This window comes from Phaenicophaeus curvirostris, chromosome 7, assembly GCF_032191515.1.
Source record: "Phaenicophaeus curvirostris isolate KB17595 chromosome 7, BPBGC_Pcur_1.0, whole genome shotgun sequence".
Taxonomy (NCBI): Eukaryota; Metazoa; Chordata; class Aves; order Cuculiformes; family Cuculidae; genus Phaenicophaeus; species Phaenicophaeus curvirostris.
The window spans coordinates 141,336-168,821 of NC_091398.1; the positions used below are offsets into that span (position 1 = coordinate 141,336).

The following is a 27,486-nucleotide window of genomic DNA, read 5'->3' on the forward strand; positions in this document are numbered from 1 at the left end:
GCTGGGCAAGAAAAACTTCCAAGCCAAGGGAATATGGCTTGGGTCAGGAGGCCGGTTTGCGTTTAGGTACTTGGCTTCCAGCAGTTTGGCAGCAGTGGGATCTTTTGAGCTGGGTATATGAGGGACCTTTGGGATACCCGAGTTTTATACTTTAAGTAGCAGTGTGTTGTTCCTAGTGAGTTAATCTGTAAAAGGGAGCTAAATTCACTTAAATGTTCCTCTTTATTTTGGCTGATAATAGCTTCATTAATCTAGTATAGCAAAATACTTATATTTTATATGGTGGTTTGGTTGTAATAACTTAATCTAAATGTGGAGGTCTTTTGCTACCATGCAAGCAGAAGAGAACCTCTTAACTGAGTTCCAGGCTCAGCTTTGTGGTCTTCTCAGGATACTTCAGGACACAGTAAAATATTTCATGAGAAATCTCTTATACATTTCCCTTCATTTTGAAGGAGAGGTTACAGCAGGGTTATTATAAGTGGTCTAGGTGCATAATAAATAATTTTGTATATTGTACATCGTATGGTTTAGGTGCATTTTACACTTCAAGAATCAATTCCCACGATAGTCTGCACGGTAAGATGATTATAGCTGTTTTAGAAACCAGTGTATAGTTACTGCAGATACAGAAACCAGTTTACAACTCACAATTCTTGCACTGCCATTGCCATCCTTGCTGAGTTTAAGATAAATTGGCTGCTTACTAGATCAGTTCTTCGAGAAACGGCAAAACAAAAAAATCGGCTTCTATGAAAACAGGAAATAATTGTGTGTGTGTGTGTTTAAGTCTACTTGAGAGGAAACTGAACTGCAGTTTGCTATGGTTGCCCAAAGGCAGTGGTGTCAACGAGTAAACTCGTATCTCGGGGCTAATAGCTGCACGCGTATGTTACAGCTGATACCAGGTACCTGACTGAGACAAACCCTCTGAGAACTGGTGATAGTTCAGGCAATGGAGGCAGCAGTGCAGGAGAATCCCTGCTGCTGGAATTCACTGCAGGTGAATTGAGTGCATTTTTTTCATGTCATATTGTACATCTCCATTTATAACTCATGGCCTCACCGTGAGTGAATAAAAAATTGAGAGGGCCTCCACTGTTTTGTTTTAACTCTTAGTTTGTTTTAAGTCGTCTATAAGTTCTGTCTTTTGTGAATTCCTGCTTCTTTTCTGTTGCAGTTTGAGATTATTCAACTATTGAACAAAATTCACTGCACTGGAAATAAAAATGACAAAAAAGGGAATGACTTTTTTGCTGCTTTTCTTACCAGTTACTGTGGTGAGTCTTACATATTTTTAAATCTCTTCCAAATGTATTTTAATTTCTATAAGAGTAAATGTTGTGTCTTTCTATTACCTTTTTGTATTCTGAGGGTTAACTTTATGGTTCACAAGACTATAGAGAAACAAAACATCCCTCAAGAGGCCAAGAGCTTAAGTGCATACAGTATATGGAAAGTACCTTTTCATAAAGGATCATTTGGGCTTCATTCAAATGCCTTTTAGACTAATGTTACTTCAATGTATTTTACTGGGTTTTGCAAAAGCTGTTTGCATGCTTCTGACTGTCTCTGTTTTCTATGCATTTTCCCATTATTATTTACAAATCTTGCAGACTGTTAGTCTCCCATGCTCATTCAGGAGATATTTGTCAAGATTCAGTAGTAAGAGGACTTGCTAAATTAACCAGAAAACCACAAAATCATATTGTCAGTAATAAGATTTGAAGATCATTTTCCTTCAGTAAGATAATATTTGAAATATAATATTTTAAAAGATTGAAGTTTAAGAAGTTTATACTGGAGTTTGTACATGACTTGCTAAAACAAAGTCTTTTTCCTCTTAGTTTTTTGCTGCTGCTGTACCATCTGAAGGGCATCAGAATATGACAGAGGACTTCGCTCAACTTAGTGTTACACGGAATAAAATTATGACAGCGCAGTACGAGTGCTACCAGAAAATCATGCAAGATCCTATTCACAGGAAGGAAGGTAAAATTTGTTTTCTTACAAGGTTTTACAAAGGTCAACACATATAATTATAGTCTTTTAGGATCCTTTAGTTATAGTCATTTCTTGTCTTGGTAGCACTCACTTTTTCAGACTCCAGCTGTGTTTTTATCGTTTTTGTAGAAATGTCACTGTGGGAATCATGAAGACAAAGTGATACGTTATATATATTACCTGTCCAAAGCAGCACTTCTTCTATAACACAATGATTTTATTTTTGATAAGAAAATGTTAATTTAAGTAGATATCCAGAGTAAAAATTGATGACTTACAAATCTTAGCACTTTATTTTGTTTTACGCCCTTATAGTACCTCTGTCTCCCTGGTCACATCTGCCTTTGAAAATTGAAAACATCTTGATGCAGATATTTTCCCTGCCTTGAAGCTGTATTAGTGTCATTAATGCCTTTCCTGGTAGCTTGCTAATAGCTAACCTCAGTGACACTACCTGTCTGTGTTCACTGTTTCTGGCTTTGTAACTTAGAAACATGGAACGGCTTTTGGGGCAAGGAGAGGTAATTGCATTCTTTTACAATGAGTTTTCGTCTTCTGAGATGGTTCTTTGGAGGAACTGAATGTCTGGAGGTCAGAAATGGATATGAGTATGATGGTGAAAGCTTATGTCCAGCCTGGGGCATCACAGCTTCAGAAGGATCTGAGCAAATTATAAATTCTTCAGATGAGAAGAGGAGGAATTACCTGATGTTTGAAACATGCAGCCTTTGAGGGGGAATTCTTAAGTCTTAAAAAGGAAACTGAAGGAAAATACTGAAAACATCTTCAGATTATTAGAGAGGGTTCGTCATTCTGCATGCCTTTTTGGGAAAGATTTGTTTATAAAACCCTGGCTCGTTCTCAAGGGAGGCTTATTTCAAATGTTAAGATTAACGTGAGTGCACTGAAGCTTTGAATAGGCTCGCGAGGGAAGCTGTGGATCCCCTGTCCACCGTGACTGCTGCTGGCTCAGCTGTGGCTGCCTCCCAGCCAGGCTTTCTGGTAGCTTCTAGGATACCACTTTGTTTTCAGTGAACTAGTAAACATATAGATAGGCTTGGTATACATCCAAAATGTAAATAAATTCAGTAAAATAGTCTCTGCAATTCAAGGCTCTTTGTTAGTGTGCATTGTCTGATCTGAATTGATTTAGTTTGTTTTGCCTACCATACTCTGGATCTGAGGTTTAGAAGTTGTAGATATAGACCATTTCAAGGTGATCAATGATTTTAAAGTGTGTTCAAAGAAATGTACTTATAAGGAACTATTTCCATTAGGTGGAGTTTTAACTACTTCTAAATCTTATGTTCCTATTTTATTTTTTTTTTCCTCGTTGCTGCAAGTGAGAAACTTACTTTATGCAGTCTTATATCTTACTTTAGAAAGACTGTTAGAAAGGGTTGTTGTTATTTGATTATCTGGTCTCTACTCATTTGCAGGTCCTTACTGTAACAGGACATGGGATGGTTGGTTGTGCTGGAATGATGTTGCTGCCGGGACTGTGTCAGTCCAGCGTTGTCCTGACTACTTTCAGGATTTCAACCCATCTGGTAAGTGTGCACGGGCTTCTGCATCAACATATATCTCTTTAAAATCAGGTTTTGGCTGCTTGATGTTACCTTTCTGCCCCACCTACGTCGCTAATGCTCCAGAATTTCAGTGACTCCAAAACCATTTATCACATAGAAAACAGACAAGTTACTTATTTCCTTTTCTGAAATACATCCTTGTGAGATTCTGTAGATTAGGAAATAGAAACTGAAGTTAGATGGCAGTTTTTTCCTCTGAGTGATAAACTTTTTTTTTTTTTTTAGCAGAAATATGATTTATTCTTTCACCTCCAATTAGCAGTTGAAGTTGACAAGAGTTTCTCCCAGAAATGAATCTTTTCCTGCTTCTGTAGGCTAAATTTTGCATCTGTGAGCATGTGGAAATTGTCATGGACTTTCGCTTTTGTCTCTTTCTGCTGCATTTGGTCTTTCCCAGGGTCCTTTCATGCCTCGTTCTGTTTGATGATTTAAATCATTATGGGGTCCCAGAAATTTTCCACTTTGGTTCTTAAGCAGTTTCTTTATTGAGGTTTTCCTGCCTGTCCAGTCCTAATATACTGTGGCAGGATGTCAGACTTCAGTTTAGCTCTTGGATATTAGACAAGCCATTTAAATGTTCTTGTCGCTTCATCTGGTAGTTCTCTAACAGTTAGTTTGATATATTTTGATACTTACTGGATTGGAGGAGGGAAACCTATTTGTTTTTTTTAAGAAAAACACATCATTGGTTGCTGCTGCCAAGCGAAAGCAGTGGCCTCTAGTTTCTCAGAATTCATCATAACAAGCAATGTCTCTTTAGTCATATAAAGCTGTCATTTGTTTGCCAGTCTTTCTTTATTAAATACTAGGCACCAGGAAGTAGAACTTCAGTGCTGACTGCTGTGCTTTTGTTTTTCTTTTTTTGTTTTTCTTTCCATCTACTTTGACTGGTTGTAGAAAAAGTTACGAAGATCTGTGATCCAAGTGGCAATTGGTTTAGACACCCAGAAAGCAACAGGACATGGACAAACTACACTCAGTGCAATATCTATACCCGTGAAAAAGTGAAGGTAGGAAATGAATGATTGCATGTTACTGGTGTCAAGAAACTGATCTGAAAGTGTTTCAAAACTGGAATGGCAGCAGGCTTGATGGGACATCAGAGTGCAAAAAGAAGAAAGCATATTAAGTAAGGAGGATGAGTTGTGCAAAAGACCTCAACACCCCTATTTTGTCTTTTACAGCTAGTTTCAACAGTTTGAATAATACGATCATGTTTTCCTTCATGGGTGTTTTAAAAGTGTAGGTATTAGAACTTGTCTCAGTCATCCACAGTCACTTACTGGTAAGCAGAATGTATGCCTTAAAAGAGCTCTGGAATTTCGAAGCAGGGTCCAAGCTCTGCAGAGCTGCAGGAGGTTTGCGCATCTCTCTAAGATGTGCTGAGTCTATGGGTTTAGCCAAATAACCAAAATTTTACTTGGGGTTAGTCTGTCTTCAAGGCAGCCTTAAGCAGAGTTTGGATGTTTGGGTTATTTGTCTCCCAGTATGAAAAGCAGGGCCCATCTCCTAATTTTTACAAAAGTGTAGGCAAGCTGCAGTTGAGTGGATTCACCACAGGATCTCTGGGAGGCCAAGGGAAGTAGATGGTGAGAAGTGCTAGATAGGGTTTGTTTTTCTTGTGGTCTTTTTCCTGTGGATGCCTTGTGTCCTGGCTACAAGTGCCATTTTTCTTCAGTTTCTGAGATATTAGGCTACTCACACAAATGGAAAATCTGTACTTTGACTTTATTAAAAGTGAAATTTTGCAAGCATCCAAAATTATCTCAGGCCAGGCAGAAAAATGCTTTGACAGTTGTTTTTCTATACATCAAAGGTAGAGTCTAAGCACACGCATGACTATGTGAGTATCTGTATGGATGGTATTCTTATAGATTTCAGTTTATCTTGAAGATAAGCACACTGAGAAAGGTGATAATAGATGATCATAAGGGACTTTTCTATTTCTTTTACTCAAAACATGAGAGACATTGAGTACATTAATGACAGTGTAATTCTGCCCACAGATAATATGCTATAATTCACTGATTCTTGCTAATATGGGACTGGAAACAGGGAGAACAGTATTGAGATGGGAGCAGATCCATGTGGGTCCTTCTTTATGGATAATGAGATAATTTCCCTCAAGCTGTTTTGCCCATGTATTTCAACTCTGTTATGCCTCAGAAGCTATTGTTTAAGTTGAATAATGGCACCAAAGAAAGCCTTACTGCAATTCTATGTGTTGTTTTATTAAACAACTTTATCTTTTCTCTTTGCTTGGAAGCCGGGTTAGATAACACACACTAAATGTGACTGCTGTCCATTGTTCAATTCTTATTGTTATTGCCCTCATCCACAGTCCTTGCTGCACTGTCTTTGTGCTGGTTCTAGATTGTGCATAAATACTCTCTTTAACGTGCTCTTCTGCCTAAGCTGGTCACTGAATGAGGTGGGGATATGGGATGTGGACCTGTCAGGAAGGCTGTCATCATGTAAACATACCCTAGCTTTAATGATAATTTTAATAACTGTAGCGTGTACACAGAGGTACCTTTGTCTCGTTCTATAACCTTCAATATATGTAGGAGGCTGCGGTTAGTATGTCTCAAATTGGAACAAGTTCAGTGGACACATACTGTTTGGAGTATATGAGCATTTGGATGTATGCTGTAATTCTTCTTATGGAATCCAGATAATTATGCTTCATTGTGACAGTATAACATTCAACTTGAAATTCTTCATGTCTTTACGTGCAAAATTATAATCTTACATTATAAATTATAAATTATAATCTTAAATGCTGAATGAAAACTAAATTTCCAATATCATAATCACAGCTTTGCTTTGAAGGAGGCATCTTTAAATTATAGGAATAAAACCTTCAATGAGGAAAAAATAGATAAATTCATATAGGAAGCATATGTTTTACTTAAGAGTTGTATTAAGAGATGAATCAAGCCTCAGACAAGAATGCACCTAATGCAATAGCATAAATAGCCAGATTTATGTAAATACTCAGAAAAAACATAGCAGTACATGTTAGAAACCTAATGTTTTAACAGATAAGAGGTAAGTTTTAGTGATGATTTCAGTGTTTCTGTTCTGTGCCCTGCAGAAAGAACTTTTAGTAACATATTAATTTGTAGGATTCAGGGCCCCTCACCACAAGAAGGATGTTGAGGCTCTGGAGCGAGTCCAGAGAAGAGCAACAAAGCTGGTGAGGGGGCTGGAGAACAGGCCTTATGAGGAACAGCTGAGAGAGCTGGGGGTGTTTAGCCTGGAGAAGAGGAGGCTGAGGGGAGACCTCATTGCTCTCTACATCTACCTGAAAGGAGGTTGTGGAGAGGAGGGAGCTGGGCTCTTCTCCCAAGTGACAGGGGACAGGACAAGAGGGAATGGCCTCAAGCTCCACCAGGGGAGGTTGAGGCTGGACATTAGGAAAAGATTTTTCACAGAAAGGGTCATTGGGCACTGGAACAGGCTGCCCAGGGAGGGGGTTGATTCCCCTTCCCTGGAGGGATTTAAGGCACAGGTGGACGAGGCGCTGAGGGGCATGGTTTAGTGATTGATAGGAATGGTTGGACTCGTTGATCTGGTGGGTCTCTTCCAACCTGGTTATTCTATGATTCTATGATTATCTGTAATGTTTTTATTTTCTTAATCCTATTACAGATATTTTCTATGCAGAAGAGATGTATAAATATGTGCTTTATCAACAGCGGTTCTGTGTGCATCACATGTGCTTACTTTTGGTTTTGTATTGCAGACTGCTCTGAATTTGTATTACTTGGCCATCATCGGACATGGGCTTTCAATTGCATCACTCCTGATTTCTCTTGGCATATTCTTTTATTTTAAGTAAGTATATTTAAAATCCTTTACCAAATATCAGTGGCTGCAACAATACTAGTTTTGTAATAAAATTTTAGGTCAGAAACCTAGAATCCCAAATCTGCAACCCAAAATCTGTAGAATATACTGAGAATAGGAAATGAGAAAATGGGAGAAGTTTGGTTTGTTTTGGGGTTTTATTTGGTTTGCGTTTGTTTTTTCTTTAATAACAAGTTACAGGGTAGATCTCCCAAACAACCAAACTAAAGAGCAAATGGAAACCAAAATACTGGTGACACATGATCGGTACAGTAGCATTCCAAAGGAGGTAGCCACCAAATATGATTAAGTATAAAGAAAGTAAGGCTAAGAGCTACAGTAGGAATGGGAATAATAAAAATGATTCTGTGGTTTTTTTTTTTATTCACTGTATTATGTCTGTGGCAGTTATGTCATATCCACTGACTGACAGTCATGTTACCTTTTTGAGAGAGAGTTTGAGCAGTCACAACAACTGGTAATATAATGCACAGGTCTTTTAAAATTAGTCCTGTTACTTCACATTTTGTGAACTTACTTTTCTTTCTTGTGAAAGATTCTTTTTTTCACTTTTTTTAAAGCGGTCAGTGAGGCTCAGTGGAAAGGTGAAATCAGAAGTGTTGCCACATGAGCAGAGCTGAGGCACACGAGTTGTCATCTCTGCCACATGCTGCCCAGTACAGCGTAGGCTTTCCTCGCTTACTGGCTCTAGTTTAAATAACTTCTGCATCATTTTTTGTTGGATAGTATAGATCTGCTTTACTCTTATCCATTTTCTACCGCCCCACACTGCTGCCTCACTCCATTTTTTATTTTATTCCTAACAATTAAACATGAATAGTACATACACCAGCAATTGTGGGGCCAGCTCAGATTTACTTTCCTCATACTCTGGACTCTGATTAGGTAGGGGTAGCAGATATCTGATAAAAAAAATTCCTTTTAGTCATGTTGTTAAATGTAGTGTTTCCAGTTTAGATGTGCAGTATTTCCCCAGGTTCTGGGATAACATTTCCACAAATCGCCAGCAGACTAGAGTGTCGCAGCTGTCTAGCCTCTCTTTGTCAAATCCAGTAATCGAGATGACTTTTCAGTATTTTCTGACTTCTGTTCATAAGGACAAATCAAAATATTGGTACGTTTTTCATCAATTTATTTGCAAATGTCCTATAAAAAATGCTTACTAATTCCAAATTCATATTCCCTCCTCAAAATCAACATGGGAAATGGCTCACAGCCGTTATAAGAATCTTGATTTGGCATAAAAAAAGGGCTATACTGTTGTTATAAGTACCATAAAAAGTTTACAGACTAAATACCTAATATGGCAGGAAAAATGTTGTGACAGACTTCTCAGGAGAAGACAAAAAGATTTGGAATAGGGAATGGCCTCAAGCTCTGCCAGGGGAGGTTTAGGCTAGATGTTAGGAAAAAATTCTTTACAGAAAGGGTCATTGGGCACTGGAACAGGCTGCCCAGGGAGGTGGTTGAATCACCTTCCCTGGAGGTGTTTAAGGCACGGGTGGATGAGGTGCTGAGGGATATGGTTTAGTGTTTGATGGGAACGGTTGGACTCGATGATCCGGTGGGTCTCTTCCAACCTGGTTATTCTGTGATTCTGTGATTTTAAAAAGTTCAGAGATGGTAAAGCGTGTTTTTTTCAGTACTATAATATAAAAACCAAGCTGATTTAATCTTGGCTTGTGGCACTCACTGCAAAAGCAGGTGATCTGCTTTGCTGCCATTACAGCTATGTCATGTTTGTCTAACCCTCCAGGGATTTCTTTCTCCCTCTGGTAAAGGATCATCTCTCTTCAGAGAACCACATGGAATTAATCCAGACCCACAAATCACAGTTTCTAGACTGTGGTTATGTTAGGATATAAAAGGAAATTACAAAATTTAAAGGAAGCTAAAGAAAGTCCTCTACAAGCTGTTCTCTTGGGATGTGCAGTTCCTCTAAAGTATTTATAGTACCAGAAGGATATTTAAGGATCTAGATTAATTCCAGGATGTATTATGTATCGGCTGAACCTTGTATAAAATTATTCATAGCTTTAACAGGTGGATGGGGTGGTTTTTTTTGCTATTGTGTGTGGGTGCCTTTTGAATTTGTCATTTTCCCCAAGAATTCGTTCTCTTAGTTGATTGATATTTTCCAGATGACACTTGCTGCATTGCTGACCATTAGACTATCTTTAGGTTTGACAAGAAATGTGGTACTTTTATTTCCATAAGACTAATGACAGGGTTTTTTTTCAAATATCTTCAGTTTTTCAAGATTGAAATGTTTTCCTGCATTTTATTTTTTCATCCGTAATTCTGTTTTTTCTTCATTAAATTTTCTCATTGGCGATACTTGACCTGTTTGTGACTTGTGTTCCCCAAGTGGATTAGAATTCTTGTTTTAATAGTGTAAAATGGGCTATAAACTTGGAACTCTGATCTTCCTCTCTGAAAAACCATCTATGACACAGACACGTAAAAGTAACTTCTAGCAACAGCTCTGCTTTCTCTTTCTGTTACATAATCTAGAGCACACGTGTGCTTATTGTAAATCTTCAGTTAATATAGTGGCATCGTTTTCATAAAGAAAGAAAAAAAAAAAGGCCAGAAAAACCTCAAAACACCAGTGAATTCAGAGAAAGGGGAGCTGTGATTTGAAAGATGCCCCTCCCAACTCCAAACTAAAAGCAAACCAAGCAAACAAAACACCCACAATAACCAAGGACTTCTTGATCAAGCATCACGTCGAAACATACACCAGCATTCGCAGAGGATAACAATGCTGCACTCAGAGAGTGGGGAGGCCACTGGCTGACAGATGGATAGACAGGAGGTTCATAAGGCATTTTAAGTTACTTTCAGCTGGATGGGTAATTCCCCTTAGGTGCATATGTGAATTTTGCAGTGTTTGAATACCTCTGGGGGCTTTTGAAAATGTTTTTTTCTTTTGGAGAAATATTGGAGAAAGCCATTTTTCCCTAATGCCCAAGACATACAGAAGTCAAAATAGGAAGGGAAATAGGTAATTTAGCAGGAGGTCTGTTTTTATTTTACTGCGTGTTTTAATTCAAGGGTGGGTCATTCAAATGTCCTTAGATTGTAATTATGAGAATTAAGTAATTAAAGGATATTATGTCATTAAGAAAAACAGTCATAAGAAAGAATATAGGAAGGGTAGCAGAAGAGGGAGGGTGGGGAGGCTTAGGAAAAAATCCTTTTGTTACCAAAAGCAGTCTTCGTTTGTCAGTGTCATCAGTCTTACTTTCTTGTTTCTTGTCCGGTGATCCTTTCAGTCCTTTTATGCATGGGTGTGGATGGGTGTGTTTGAATATTCAACAGGAACAGCTGCTGGATGACCCTGAGAGATGGCCCCAGTAGCTGTACGTGCTTTTCCTTGCTGGCACACTGAATCTTAACAATGAGCAGACAGAATTCCAGAGTTCTTCAGGACTTGTTTACACAAAGCCCTTAGCTGGAATCTCGTGTCGCCTCTATTTTCATATATAAACCAGAGAGGAAAAAAAACCCCAACATAGAAAAGTACATTTTCAAAGAACGTAAAACCCCTTCATTTTACAACAATCAAAGCTTTATGCATTTTGGGCATTAAAATGAAAAACAAAATTAAAATTTGAAAAAGCCTTATGGAATATACTTTATCACTTAATTCATAACCAAACCTGCATTCTGTTTTTTGGATACTTCTTCTTTTTTGTTTTCTTCACGCCAATAAAAGTTGGCAGCCGGAGGTCTGTGTAGGGTAGTTCCTTGTACTGCATGGCAGAACTGGTTTCTAGAGAGATTTCCTTCCCCCATACATAGTGATGTGAGACTTAGAATGTCTTAGGGCTCCAAGGCTTAAGCTACGGAACCTCTGCCTGGTTCATGGCATTGCACTATGCGTATCTGAACTTGGGAACTCGCTCCATGTGTCTGGGGCGCTTCATGTGCTCTTCTTGTGACAATTTGAAAGAATGCAACCAAGAAGTGCAGTCTCCTCAATCACCACTCTTTTTTGACTGTCTGTCTTGTTCAATGGGGCTATTTTGTTTCTTCTTTCGTCTGTCACATTTTTAAGAGTTCACAATATAGTCCTGCAGCTTTTGAGAATTAACACAACTAAATGCAGTTATATATTGCATTTCATGATTGTATCCTACATACTATTTGTAACTTAGTTGTATACAAAAGTCAGGATAAGATTTGCGTTATTTTAGTTGGGTATTTCTCTAGCTACAGGATTAAGGAGGAAAAATGACAAGAATGTGAATAGAAGGTGATTATCCTCAAAAAGTCTTAACAGGTTTGGGTAAGCGGAAATGTAGGGTAAGAGGGCTTCTTCAAGCTCAGATATGATAGTTAATTGGGACATTCTTCAGGTACTAACAGAGAAGAGGTGTCAGTCCTCTGGAACATTATATTATTGCTATTCAAAAACCACTACAAAACAGGTCCTTCACTGTAAATGTATTGGAACTGAATGTACTGGCTTTGCTTCCTGCTGGTGCTTAAGGGAAGGTATTACCTTTCACATCATTCTATTAAATTTGTACTTGAGCTTAAGGAAGGGTTGATGTAAGACTTCTTAATAAAATAAAGAGCTCTAGTATTTCAAAATTTCTGTGTCCCCAAGTACACATAGCTGTCCCCCTGTGAATTCATTTGTTCTTGTTTCCCTCTTCTAGGAGCCTGAGTTGCCAAAGGATTACCCTGCATAAAAATCTATTTTTCTCTTTTGTTTGCAACTCTGTTGTAACAATAATTTCACTGACTGCTGTTGCCAACAACCAGGAGTTAGTTGCAACTAATCCAGTAAGTAAAAGTATATTTGGCAGCCTTGTTGATTCATATGTGAAAAACTGCAGCAACACAGAGATACGCGAGACGTGAATGCTTGATGAAATATATACAGTGAGGTTAAAATGTTCAGTAATGATGGATCCATGTTCTGTAGTACAACAGATGTCTGACAATGATTTGGGAATTTCTTATTTGAGGTTTTGAAACGGTAAAAACACTTCTAAGAGACAGACCATACTGAACTGCTCTGCTGAATTTGTACAAATCACTTTTGCGCTGAAACAACTGTGAGAAAGCAGCCTATTCTCGATGATGTCAGCGAGGTTATGACAGTTCATTTCACCAAGGGCGGGCAGTAAAAAGAGCTTTGGAGTGTGTTTGGGATGTCAGCTACTTCCCTGTGGCTTTAATTTTACCATCTTCAGTTGAGATGAGAAGAACTATTTTTTTGTGAAGGGAGATGAAGCTAACCCTTATATTCCAAAAGTAAAAAAGCAAAATAAAAAGGCTGTCCGTTCAGGTCTGATTTTTCTCACTCTCATTTCCTGATAGTACTGGGGTAAGTGTGAATCAGTAGCCTCTCCCAAAAGGCTAGGAGTTATGGCAACAGAAGAGCCTGAAATTAAATACATAAACAAACAAACCCCTATCCGTGGCTTTATTTTTGTTCTTCTTTAGACCTGGAAGAAAAATTTAAATTCTGTGAAAGTTAGGGCAAAACTCCAGAAACTGAATCAAGTCCAAAGAGAAATTCTCTTTCTCCTTTAAAAGCGCTCATCGAAGTGCTGGAAAACAGGCTTGACATAGGTGCTAATAATCATCGTCAAGTGAGTTAGGTCACAGAACGTGGTAAAACAATATTGATTTTTGATTTATTTTAAGCTAAGTACCAGAAATCAATCAAACATGCAGCCATTTCAGAAGGGGGAAAAAAAAAAAGATGTACAGTGTCCAAATCTGCAATTGTTCCTTTTTACAACCTCACATTTGAAGCTGCACGATGAGATATAACATTTCAATTGAATAGTATGTTTTGAATGAAGCTAAATACCAAAATATGGTAACAAGATTTGTTCCAGAACCTGCAACGCACTCTCACCTGGCCCGGAGTGCAGTCGTGACTAGATTAAAATTGAAACTACTGTAAGCATTCTTAAATGGTGGATTTTTTTTCTGGAATAGTTATGTGTTGTCATTAGTAAAATGGAGAGGGGATTACCTTCATCAATGTGCATTTTCGTGTGTGGTTACCATCAGAGAATTTAGGGATTTTCTATTGATTGGAATGGTCAAATTTGGCAATGGATATATCATTATGTCTTTCTGCTGTCATGCTTGAGGATCTTGAGGTCCTCATGTTTGACGAATAAAGACACAGACTCATATACCAACTGCTTTGTCACCACAAAGTATGGAATTGTAATTCTATGAAAATTCTATTTAAAAAATACATAATTGTAGTGAAAAGCAAAATAAACATTAGCATGATTCTGTTTGACTTGAGCAGTGTTTTTTATCTTTTTTGCATTTGCAAATAATGGTCTGTGATTTTTGCAACTTAAAAATTTATCTTGCGCTCTGCTTTTTTCTGCAGGTTAGTTGCAAAGTGTCACAGTTCATCTACCTGTACCTAATGGGTTGCAACTACTTTTGGATGCTGTGTGAAGGCATTTACCTGCATACTCTCATTGTGGTGGCTGTTTTTGCTGAGAAACAACACTTGCTTTGGTATTACCTTCTTGGCTGGGGTACGCCATTTCATGTTCTGTGTTTTCAGGCTAACGCGATCTCTTACTCCCTTTAACGGGAATTCATGTGAACGTATGTCCCTCTGCTTCTCTAAGCTCGTAGCTTTGAACAATGATGTCGCACCCCACTTCTTTGTCTGTAGTGTTTTAAAAGGCGTAGAAATATGAATGTAGGAAGTTCTATGCACTTCTGTCTTTGCTGAAAGAGAGATTATGCATTTCTGGAGTCAGGAAGTGACTTCTCCTTTGTATAGAGAAAATAGTCTCCTATTATAAAAAAGACATTAAGAAGTAATTATTCATTGTTCTTCATCTCAAAGATGTTTATTCAGGAATGAATGTTTGTTTTCAGAGAAGTCTCGCCATGTCTAGGGTGGAGGGTCAGAAGCGAGTTAGAGATGGCCAAGGATTTATTTTTCCAGCAGTTCCATTTGACCTGTATGGTTCACTAAGCAAATACAGAATAGCTGTAGCTGAAGATCTCAAGTAATACCAGAATCAAAACTAACAAGCCAAACCTGGTCATTTCAGATAACGCACAAGAGCTTGTTCACAAAGAGCAAGTGAGGGCTTTCTCCTCAGCATATTCAGCTTTAACATGACTTGGAACCTGGGTCACTTGCTGTCCTGCTACAGATGCATCTGAGACAGGGTTAAAAGACCATAGGTGCTCAGCAGTTTCTGAAAATTTGGTACCACCAGAGTGTCAAGGACTCCAGACAACTATTGTTTATTCTTTTTAAATTCAGCCTGATTTCCAGAGTCTGATTTCAAATTTCCTTGTCAGGGGACCTTGTTTCTTGAATACCCAGCAAGCGTCTGTTGTTAATCATACTGTTAAAGCTATGGTCTTACATACAATTACCTTTTTAATATTACTTACCTACATAGCATTATTGCAGATGGCAGCCTGATAAATATCTGTGTTAATGAAGATTGATTGTTACATTCTAAAAAGTTCTAATTTTATTTTCCTTTCTGTGTGTTGTTGGTATGAATGGGAATAAGGTTCTGAGAAAAAAGAAACTGAGTTGATCCCTGTTACTTTATTTGCTCTGCAGGTATGTGGTATGGATGAAGTTAAAATACAGACGATTTCTGACAGAGGTGCAGGCTTTCTTAGATACTAGCCAGGTTTACAAATGAAGAAAACATTGTTTTTTCTTCACAGGTTTTCCACTGATCCCTGCCTGCATACATGCCGTGGCTAGAAGTTTATATTATAATGACAAGTAAGTAGCATTTCAACTTGCTTTGCAATACTGTTATATTTTCTTTAAGGGGAAAAAAAGGAAAGCAACAGATAATAAAATAGCAAATATTTTTTCTTTTCCTGTTTGTTTTCTCTAGCTGCTGGATCAGCTCTGATACTCATCTGCTGTACATCATCCATGGCCCTATTTGTGCTGCTCTGTTGGTACGCCTTTTTCAGATAATTTGTTTTTCTTATTTGTTTTTTGGCTATTCTTCATGGTCTTACACAGTTGGTAAGAGCCTAAAACTAACATTTGGAGGTCACTGTCATTCACAGGACTCTCACTGAACCCAGCAGGTGCCTCAGAGACACCAGATACACAAGTCTTGGCCTCGTTAAGGAGCTATACCCCTGGTCCTTTGAGAAAATCAGGTTCTGCAATGTTGATTATCATTCCAAGTAAATGCTAGTGACAAGGAAGGACTAAATATTACCTGGAGTACTGGATGGCCATGTTCAAATCTTCTCTGTAGCTGAGAATGCATTCTCACTGTCCAGGCCGTTTGCCAGGCTGACCCGACTACAAAGCATCGTCGTGTCACTGTTTTCACGTGGCCAGGCAGCTACCAGACTAGAAATTCCTGAGGTTCAGAAAGAGGGCTCAAATGCCAGGACTGACTGTGGGTGGGAATATGGGACAGAAAGAAACTAGAGCAGGCGCTTGGGAAAGGACCAGTGGAAATAGTTCTGCAAGTTTATCTGTGACTGCCCCTGTTCTGATACTAATCTAGCAGTGTGTGCTTTGGCCACTGGGTACAGCAAGTCCTCTGCTTCATTAGTCCTTGTGAACTCTTGTAGCTCAGTGTTCTGTCTTGCACTCTGAGCTCCGAGTCAATGCCAGCTCTGTTAAGCAGATATTTGCTGCTGAAGATCCTAAACTCTAGATGTGTCGCTCACGACTCCGCTGTATAAATATCAATTCAGTTATTCTAGGATTGAATTTAACCTATAAAATTCAGTCAATAGATTATTGGTAGATAGAAATCAGTGCATAATAAAAGAAAATACTAATGTGTACTTACTTACACAACTATCCACATCATTAATATCTATGCATGCATAATGCAGATAATGTTGCTTCTTTCTAATTTACACAGAAGGTGAACTGTTTTTGTAGAAAGGGATAGGATTTGTTTGCTCACTTCATTGGCGTTGTATTTTACCCAGAAACTGTATGCTATTCTGGACTGCCTTGTGGGCAGTTGTTACTCGCTTTGTCCAAGTGGATCGATCCCGAACGGTCAAGGCTTCTTTCCAAGGTGATACTAACAATGTCTTTTGATTTTATTTGAACCATAATAATTGCCTCTGTGTGGTTGGTTTGGGCAGAATCTGTGTTCATTCTCTTGTATATGTATACCTTTGCTGTTCCTATGATTTTCTTGAGCTGATTGAAGGTGTTTCTTTTGCATTTTCCTTGACTCAGTACGAGCAGTAAATTTATTTGAAAATGTTGTAGGAATGACAGAGATTAAACACAATTGCACATCTTGCCTGTGATGTGAAAATACCTTAAAGGAATTGCTTTCCTTTATGGTAACAACAAAAAAAAAAAAGCACTATGTCAATTCAGAAGAGAGAAGCCAGAAATAAAGAAGATGGAAGGCATGTGTTTAGGCTTTGTGAACAGAACCCTCATTTGCTTAAGCAGCTTGCTTGCCAGATACAATTTTCACACTTTACTGAGCATGACCTGCTTTAGAAGACATTTAAGCAACAATATTAAACAACAAATTAGATAACAAGGGAGGAGATACTGTTTATACTTGGAGGAGTAAGTTCTCAAAGAATATGGAGGGGACTATCAAGTCAGTGCCAGGGAGAACTGGCAGAAGCCAGTAGGAATTTAACTCTTGGAATTTAACTGCAAGTCCTGCAGTTACGTAAATTTAACAATAATAATGCTTTTATGGTCCCTGATATTACATAATTATGGTCAGATCCCTGCCAAAGAAACTGGAAGCGTGAGCTGCATTTTGACTGGAATTGGCTGCACTTCACCCCTTAATTGCAAATATTTGCCTAAGTAACCACAATTAAAGAAATACCGTGGGAATGAAAGAGTAGAGAGTGATGGCAGTTTTTATAGTAGACATATATTGATTGAAATGGAGACGGTATGTGTGTGAAAAAGCAATAGGTTTGAGCTTCAGTGAAAGCAGCAGTGATTTCAGCGTAAATTTCAGATGTGCCAGTGCCGTAGCGATTTAGTTTGCACTGGTACCACCAAAAGGCTAGATTTCAATTTAGTTATGTCGTTATTCATATAAATAACGTTATGGGGATGTTTATTTTACCCTATAGCAATTTTATGCTTTAGTGTCTTAGTCTGGCAGCCTTTCACAGATGCAAATTCTTTTGGCAGAAGCAAGGTAAGATCTGGAGCTTCCTAACCATATTAAAAGCCAAGCCATGGCTACCAGCTAGTATGTAAGATCATCTGAGTTTCTTGAGCTGAGAATGATCTGTTTATGTCATCCTAAGGGGGAATTTAAACAGAATTTAAACCTACGTGCTAATGACGATCACCATACTGCTTAGCACAAACCGGACATGGAGAGAAGTGGAAATAATCAGGAACCTGAGGAGAGTTTAATTCAAGAACATTGAGTTGACTATTGACTTAAAAGCTTGGCTAGGTTCAGAGGCACTCATAATGCAGAACCTAAATTCTGCTAAGTTCCCAATAGTCACCAACATGTCTTTTTATCTAGGATTGCCTTCTCTGCCTTTGTTTCCATTTTTGTTCGCTTCCCTGGTTCACATTTCAGGTCACTGGAGCTGCCAGTATTTTCCTGTGTGTTCATACTGCAGCAAGCAGAAATCATTCTAAGCATAACAGGGCTCCTCTAGGACCATCACCCCAGTCAGTGTGATGATAATATATAGGCGAGTAGTTTCACTGGCCTGCTTCTGCTTAAATGTAAAAACTACTCACTGCCTTTCTAAAATCAAGGCCTGTTTTCATCACTTCATTGAGAATTGAGTTCATCCTGATCTCACTGTATTTGTCACTGAACAGATACCCATCAAAAAATTAGTGCTGTGTGCTTTTAGTGACACTCATACTGCTCCTCTCAACTCCTCTCTTCTTTGCCTCATTCGTCTTCTCTGTTTGCCCTAATACCTATTGGCAGGCTCTCTGCATGCTTATTTTTGTGGGTTTTGGTTTTGATGGGTAAGTGGAACAGTGTTGTAAATGAAATTGTCTTCTGAGTGGTGCTTTACTCCTGGCTGCTACAACTGTCATCTTCAGTTAGCATTCAGGGACAGGATTGTAGGAGTTGGCTGTGGTACACAGCACGAGGGCTGAAAACTCTGTGTTTGAGACATATCAATGTTGAACTAGTAGATTTCAGAAGGATTAAATTTAGAACTGGAGGAAGGAATTATTGTCTATGTGTACTATAGGAAGTTGGATGAGGATTGTGGGCTGCATAAAATCTAAATAAATCCCCTGAGAAAGAGTCAGAAGAACTTGGTTGCTTAAACAAAGCTTTAAGGTAGACGGAGACTTCCAGAAGAAATTCATGCAGTAGTTGCCTATGTAAAACAATTTCCTGTTGGAATGATTTAAATAGCACGTAAGTTGAATAAATAACATGGCATATCTGTCAGGGGCCACGTTGTTATAACAATACACAGCTGTTTATCATGAAAAACCTAAACTGACCTGAAAGAATTATGCCTGGGTTGTAAAGGACATGGTGACACACATGATCTGAAATGACTTCCCCGCTTGCACTTGCCCTGCAGTAAGACAGGGGCCTCCTACACTAGGAGTTTGTAGTCTGCCTAGAAGGGAGTTGTCTGGCTGGCTGGCTTCTTCCCCTGCCCCCTGCTTTCGTCTCTAGGTAGTTGTTCAGATGGACAAACACTGATCCAGAAGAAGAGCAACGAGGAGGAGACTCCAGGTCTCTCTCCTATGGGCAGTGAGTCCTCTAAGCAGCATTGTCTTGCCTCCCTGCTTTGGGCAAGGTGATGGCACTGGCTGAGCTCTCAAGTTCTCGTCTAGCTCTAGTTTATTTAAGGGGCCATTGTTATTGCATGATAGATGAAAATGTGGTGTAATCATCCCTGATGTTGCTGTTGCTCTGGTTACTCTCATCCTTAGGCTGTTGAGGGGGTTGTGTGTGTGTTCTAGTTCTAGCACTAGTTCTGTGAGTGCTCCCACTGAGTGCCCACACGGTGAAAGACAGTCCGCATAGCTGTGATTTCAGTTTGGAATACTTTTTTTGTCAATCTGAATGAACTGCTATACACCACTGTTATCAAAAAAAGCCTTAATAGCCATGGAAATAATCAGGTTCAGTAGTGCATGAGAATGATGTAGACCATCATTTCAGTGCTTGCCTCATTTGCAGTTCTGCTGAATGATTCAAAATCTATCATTAGCAACTGTGACAAATGTAAAATCTGCTGTTTCTCTCCAGGGTTACACAGTTCCTAGTTAGGAGCATTTTGCCTGCAGTTTTATTTCTTTTTTAGTTTTTAAAAAATTTGATTTTTTCTTTTTTATAAATTTGTCAACTTCCTCTTTGAAAAATGAAGAAGTATCTTTTTGAAGAACCACATTTAAATGCAGAGAGAGAATGTCATCCTCTTTCTTCACCAACCTAAAAAGACATCAACATTTGAAAAAAACCTAATTGTTCACCTGTGTATTTCTATTGTGGCAGTAGAGAGGGGGTTGGTGGATTGTTAGCAGTGAAGACTAACAGTTACCTGGATGGATGCTTAGTAAGTTAGACGAATGGATGCGGGTAAGTGATGTTAGAGCCCACTCTCAGTTACTGAAAGCTGTTTTCAGAGTTTTAACTCATGTTCTTTGTGCAATCGCAATGCTATCCACGTAGTATGATTTTCCTGGAGTTTCTGGTTTGTAGTACCACAAAACCGGGCGTGGGATGATTTTTCAGTCTATATCTTGAGTGTAATTTTCTTTTCCACAGGTGAATCTTTTCTTCCTGCTAAATATCGTTCGTGTTCTCATAACCAAGCTGAAGGACACCCACAAGGCAGAATCCAACCTGTACATGAAAGCAGTGAGAGCTACCCTGATTCTCGTTCCACTACTTGGCATTGAATTTGTGCTGTTTCCTTGGCGACCGGAGGGCCGGATCGCTGAGGAAGTGTACGAGTATGTGATGCACATCCTTATGCACTACCAGGTAGGAAGCACTACAGAGTTTTTTTTGTCACTTGAGCTAGACAGCAGCTGGCGTGTGGAACATATGAAGGGAGAAATGATTGCTTTGATTTAATTTTTAAGGACCTTTATGCAATATTCTTGTACTTGACTTTACCTGAATTTTCATTTCTTAAAAGAAAGAAATGTTGTGTGCAATTACTGGCCCCGTACTTTTTAGTAACATATTTTTAGAAATAATTCAGCAAGTTTAGATTTAATCTACATTTTCTTTACTATATGTATATCTGAATTTTATCAGGAACCTCTAATTATCTCAAAACCGGAAAAATCCATGTGCATATAAATAAAGCAGAATCTTTTTATTTCTGTTTTACAGGGTCTGCTGGTCGCTACAATTTTCTGCTTCTTTAATGGAGAGGTAGAGTAACAGCTTTTAACATGTTTAACATTTAACATATAATACTTTAAATACATTTTTGTTTTGTTTCAACAATTAAGGAGCTGGTAATTTTTGAATATTTTTTGAAAAAAAACCCTGTAAATCTAAATTTTTCAGGTAAAAAAAAATGTAAAAAAATAATGTGGCTTCCAAGAGCAGAGCTTGGAAACACTATGCCATCATCCATGGCATCAGTAAGTTCTTTAAGACTGAATCTTTTGTGATGAGCAATATACATGTCCCTTTATTATGTAAGGAATTGAAGATACTTGTTGCTTCGATATAAATTCTCAGTAAATACCATGTAAAATGTAATTCAGTATCCAGTGTGTATATTCGTCTATGTTAGAAACTGTCTAGTGTCTGTTACTCTGGAGAATTGCTGCCTTGGTCTTTCTGCAGCAGCAGTAGAGCATATTGCACACGTCTTGCTGTGCTGGGGAAGTGTTGTGTTATGACAGCTCTTTGGTAAAATTTTAGGCTGAAGTTTGGAAAAGCAGCATAGCTACTGTTTTTTTAGCGTAGCTGAAGAACATCATTCAGAAAATTAGAACTTAACTGATATGCACAGATTGATTGATAGGATGTAGAAATAAATTCCAAGCTTTCTTCTCAGAAAAGATAGAATTTTGAATATTCCTCTTCTCTTGACTTTATGAGGCATTACGGGAAGTGGATTCAGCCTCTGTGAAGGTTGAAGGTTATATATTGCTAGTAATGCAAATTAATTAATCAAAAATTTCTGTGATGAAGCAAGAAGTCTCCCTTTAGACTTGTAAGAAATGCAGAATTTTGATATGAAAAGCAGTAAGATCACAAACTGAGAAGTATGAAGACATTTGATTTCTCTTCAGTGTTTGTAGGTTTGTGTTTAGATGTTTTAAGTGAATTTTAATGAACAGTAAAAGGGTATCTCTCTTGCCCTACATTACTACTTTCTTATGCTACTCAGTTGATATTTCTGCCCTTAACCTTTTATATTTTCTTTGTAAGTATTTTGAGAAATGTGAAGTTCTCATTTAAACAGAGGATTCTGATACCAGACTGCAGGAAGTCTAAACATTGCATCTCTTTTCATCTATTTATTTTTGTTTTTCATAATTAAAATCAGATTTAAATTAGACTAAAGAAGCCATTGTGTTAGGGAAATGTGAAGCAAACACAAAAGAGACCTCCAAGACATGTAGAAAATCCTAGAAGTATTTACCTACAGTATCAGCGTTTAACTGGAGGAAACACTGTTTGGTTTAGTTCTTTTGCGTGTAACACAGTGAAATGAAGGTCGTGCTTGTGGCTGTGATTTGGGGTGCACTGCGGGATAAATGTGGTGTCAATGCTCCCCAGCCTTTCCTGAAAGTCAGTGCCTTGCCAGTCAGTGCAGGAATGCTTTGTGTACAAAGTTTGGCTGAAGGGGAAATAAAATGTTCATGATCTGTGGGCAGGTTTTTTAAAGTAAAAAAAGATCTCTTGAAAAAGCACCCATGCTGGCAGTTACCATTCTTAGCATTCCCCGCTTGTCATCCATGCTGAAAAACTAATTCCATGTGAATTTTATGCCTGTGACACTTCATCAGTCCAGCACGCACAGGTGTTTAACTGCATTGTAGAAGAGGAAGGGTATGATAAGCATCACATCCTCTCAGTAGAGACATGTAAACAAGTTGGGGCCTTCAGCTATTTTATCAGCTTTATTTTTAACCGTAGTAGAAATAGAGGGTTCGGGAAATTGTCCTTCTAGTCATTTGATTATGGTATGCTCAGAAATTAAAAAGGCTTCATTGTGCCAGAACCATAGCAAATGTAAGTTATGGTTTATTGAGAGTATAAGAATTTTCAGCTGCTGAGAGGGTGTGATCTTTTGAATGGAAGGGTGAATAGAAATGACCTTTTCAACATGTAAATCACCTTTTCTCCTGTTCATACTGAACTTCAGTCCACAGAAGAGAAAGCAAAAACATTGCATTGCTGCTGCTCCTCCTGTCACCTGTGCTTCTTCTGAGCACCTGGTATGCTAAATTGTACAGTGCAGTTATTTCACACTGAATTTGTTGGAGATTAATGCTGCCTCATATTGTAAATCTTTCAGAACATCTCCTGTGACAGATCCCATGTAGGTACCCCAATTTTCCAGCATTACTGAACCTTATCACCTAATTTGCTTAGATGCATTTATTATGGTACTCATTCATCAAAGAATGATGTCTGGTGATATATTTCCAAATGCTTTATGTGCATTTCTATTTTGTTTTCTGGCATAGGTCCAAGCTGTTTTGAGAAGACATTGGAACCAGTACAAAATCCAGTTTGAGCACAGCTTCAGCCACTCGGATGCTATGCGCACTGCTTCCTACACTGTGTCATCAATCAGTGACGTCCAAGGCTACAGCTACAACCATGACTGCACCAGTGAACACTTAAATGGGAAGGGCTACCATGACACGGAGAGCGTTGTTTTAAAAACTGAAAAGCTGTATGGGTGACTGCCAAGGGCTCGGCCTATTCCAGCATGCTTCCTCCCATGGACTCCAAGTTTGATTTAATGACTTCACAGCCAGAAGATTTTACCTAACTTGGGATATGTATTTCTTCTGAATGATGCAAGCTAACCCAACACATTTTTCGTGTGTATGTATGTATGTACATGCATATATACGTATGTTTGTGGTTCTGTGTATCTACATAGTATGGGCATCTGTACATACATCTACCTATCTGTACATCTGTCTGTCTATACATACATGTATCTATATATGTATGTGCATTTATATAGGGATACAAACTTTGCCTCTTCAGTTTCTACTGTGTAGACAAAGTTGGCAATTTTTTGTACAAAGGGAATCAATGAAGGATTTCTTATTTTCTTGGAAGTTTGCATAAGACTGTGTTGTGTTGAAGCCACTTCATTCGCCTGTGGAATCTTAGGGTGTAAATACCATACTGAGTTGTCTTAATTCAGTTTCAAACAGAAGAAAGGTAAATGGTTAAAGTAGGTGCAATAATAACAATAGATTGTCCAGGTTAATTTTTTTGCTGTCAAAAATGCCCAACAGGCAATCTGAGGTAAGACTTGAACAAATGGATGGGTAAGGTCAAAGATATTGATGGTTTGGTTTGACCTGGCCAGTTTGGGTTTTCCACTGTTTTAAACCAGGCATAGAGACAAATCTGAGGCTATGCCTACTTCTGTACTGCAATGTAACATTTTACAGCAAGCTTTGAGCAATTTTATTTAAACTATTTCTGCATATACAGGAGTGTCTCCTCCTCCTCTAGTTCATGGAAGTCTCTTACTGGCTTTAACACAGGCAAGATCAATGAGGCCTTATCGCCAAAGAGAGAAGTAACCTGAATAACTGTAAATCCTTTCTGATGCTAATGCGTAACTGAAGCTGATGGAACTTCACTGTGTGCTTATGGAATTTACTCAACTGGGAAAAGAACACATACAGAATTCGTTGTAGTCATGTTGCTGGTTTGGGGGTTTTTTTGAAGCATTTCCCTGGCCATGTGCGTGATAATTTCTTTAAAGTGTGGGGCAAAGTTCTAACTAATTTTCTGAGTTTTTGTTTGTCTGAGAAAAGCACCCAAGACTGAGTGCAGTGCAAATTACTTTGAAGCCAGTGTATGAGATTCAGATTACTCAATCAAACTACTGTTAGTCGTTATCATTATTTGGAAAATCCAATATAAAGTTTGCCTTATGAAGGTTAAAGTCATTATGGAATGACAATTTTAGTATTATTTTGGAGTGCTTGATTCTGAATCTCTGTCTCAGTTGTTTAGCTTAGAGCAGTACTTTATAAATTTCTTTCTACTGGTTCTACTGGTGAATACAGGTCTCTGAAAATGAGGAGGGGGGGTCAGGAAGGTCTTGAAAAAAGGTGGTTTTATAGAGATCTGTGGTTTCGTAAACCTTAATGCTTTAAAAAAATAGTTGTTTTCTCAAGTGAAATGACAAAAATGCTCAGGAATTGAGGGCATGATATTAGTTTAGAAAAGTCTTACTAAAAATCACAACAGTAGAAAAAGGTTTAATTGGTTTATTTTGCAGATGCATCTACTTCCTGTGGGGGAGAAAATGAAACGAAGTAGAAGAAAAGTAGATGCTGGATTTAATAGACTGTTTTGCTAATGTATATCTGGTGCATCTAAGCCAATCAAATGAGACAGTCCTTTCTGAGACCACTTCAGTTTTAAATACTTAATTTCTTTTATGAACAACTTGCTTTTAACATTTATACATTTTTTGTTAGAAATCTTTCTGTAAGTTTCATTAGCATCTAGTTAATTTGCTGTCACACTATTCATTGGTTTGTGACTTCATAAGGCTTTAAATGCTTTGTATTTAGAAGGGAAACATTAGGAGGATGCAGTAAGTTCATGCCACTTGCACCTTTCTATAGTTTTTACAGTTCTTATGTCTGGATTTTGAATTTAGAAAGTGTTTTATTAATGATTTAGTTTCGTAATACAGACTCTCAGCTAGGATGCCCAGATTAAGTTTCCTGTTCTTCTGCAAGGCTGTCTGATTGATGGGAATAACTGGAAAACCGGTTGGATTCTGTACTTCAGAATAGTGTGAAATTTGGCAATCAGAAGTTACAATCTCTTAAACTGTAAGAACACGATAATGGTATCTGCTACAATTTGATTAGAGGTTGCTTACAGCTCTGCTTGCTGATCTGTGTAGTGTTACTTAAAATCTGTGCAGTGTTCTGAAAATACTAGTGGTGCAGAAAATCCCTGCTCTGGTGCAGCAGCTTTACACTTGGGGGACCAGATCATCAACTGGTATAAATCTGTCTCGTGATCCATTTTCAGACTCAGTGGGTACCAGCTGAGGATCCAAAGCTCAGGCAGATATCTGTCCATTTAAAAGTGCCTTGAAGCCCTTAGTGGAATGTTAACAGGCAGTTATTTAAATGGCATCTGTTGGGTTATAATTAAAACATATGTGACTGTTTAGAGTGTGATAAAATATTAGGTTGTGAATTAAGCTTCCTTATGAGCTAGGCAGTTGAAATTTAATAGCCTATACATTTTTATAATTTAGTGCAAAGTACTAGTTGCTAATTGCTCCCTGTTCTCTGGCAGAGAAGGTTGTAATGGTAATTTAGGAAGGAAAATTATTTTTCAGCAGAAATCATCCTGCTTCTAGGTGGATGATCACAACATACAAACTTGTGTCTTCACTATGGACAAGAAACACATCCACCTGGATGTGCAAGGAAAGCCTTGATGGCTGTGGAGGGTTACATGGCACAGGAGAGCTACATTTCCCCCTCCTCACAAGGTTAACTAACCGATTTCCTATTTTGCATTGACAAATACAAATTCCCTATTTAGTCTTCCTACCTCACCTTTCTCAGTTTCTACACAACAAGACAAGGGGCTGCTTCTTAAAGTATTTTTCTAACACAATAAATTAAAATCAAATCCTTATGCTGATTTCTAATGCCTTATTTTCTGCTTTACAGAATGTTGTATTCCTTACCTGTGTTCTCTGGGATGGAAGTAAACTCTGTTTTGTTAGGGCTGTGAGATTCCTTTGAACATGCAAACAGATAACTGTTATTATTTGCTCTTAACTTGTTGTTATTTAGTGAGGATTTATTGAATCAATCAACAGAAAATACTTGTCTTATATTTAGTATGTGTAATACCAGCACATTAGAATTTGACGAGAGGGAATGTCTATTTTTAATGCTACTGTCTTCAATTAATAAAATGCTCCATTGCAGGGTCCCCTCAGTTGTTATTTTATTTGTTTGGGTTTTTTTAATGTTAGCATTTATGCTATGTATTTTTCCATTGTAGTGATCTGCTAGAGTATTTGGCTGTAGAAATGCTGCAACACATACTCCTTTTCATGCCAGGCAACATTTGGGCTGGAAACCAGGCAACATTTACTTATTGTACTATGTAAATAAGATTATAAGAAGCTATAGCATTGTATTTATTGCTTACACTAAGAATGAAAGGGAAAAAATGTGAAGTTATTTTTTGGTTGTGCTTTATTTTCACTTTGTTCTTATGACTCTTCATGCATTTTAATTGCTGAAAGTAGTATTATGTTTGTGTTCAATAAAATATTACTGCATTTATTCAGATCTCTCGTGCTGTAATACGGAAATAACAATGTTGATCTAAGCTAGGCTTTCACAGATATCCCAACTGTGAGTTAATTAAATATTAACATGGGAAGAAAGTAATTGCATACCGTAACTAACAATTATTCATTTTTTAAGTGTTTGCTTATTTAATACTTACATTTTTAATGCATGGTAGTTCTTTGCATTTCTGGCTTCTCTAACCACCACCAGTGGGCACAACCCATATACTGAAGAGAAAGCACAAGGCGGCAACATTACACATTCTTCTCTTTCTTTTTCCTTCCTCGAATTCCCCTGGCTGCTTCTTTTATTCCCAACATATCATCTGTGATTCTACGTGATGAACTCCTGAGCCATCCAGGCCAGTTGACTACAATGGGAGCCAAGAAAAAGAAATTATTCCTCTTTCAGTTAGAAGTAATATTTACTGTTGCAGGTATTTACTGTAGAATTTAAATCTGTTTCTTGTTTCCAGACTACATAAGAAAGTTCCCGTGGACTTCAGCAAAGCAGCTTAAATAAGATGTC

General features: G+C 38.1%; 1 protein-coding gene across 1 annotated transcript; it reads left to right on the forward strand.

Moving 5' to 3' along the window:
• The first annotated feature begins 1,180 nt into the window (after positions 1-1,180).
• Positions 1,181-26,953, forward strand: CALCRL (calcitonin receptor like receptor). Its single transcript, XM_069860467.1, has 12 exons — positions 1,181-1,280; positions 1,848-1,992; positions 3,444-3,554; positions 4,491-4,603; positions 7,342-7,433; positions 12,137-12,263; positions 13,846-13,999; positions 15,171-15,231; positions 15,350-15,416; positions 20,207-20,425; positions 20,783-20,824; positions 23,104-26,953. The coding sequence occupies exons 1-12, from the start codon at positions 1,230-1,232 to the stop codon at positions 23,323-23,325; spliced, it is 1,404 nt and encodes a 467-aa protein (XP_069716568.1). The 5' UTR covers positions 1,181-1,229; the 3' UTR covers positions 23,326-26,953.
• The last annotated feature ends 533 nt before the right edge of the window (positions 26,954-27,486 follow it).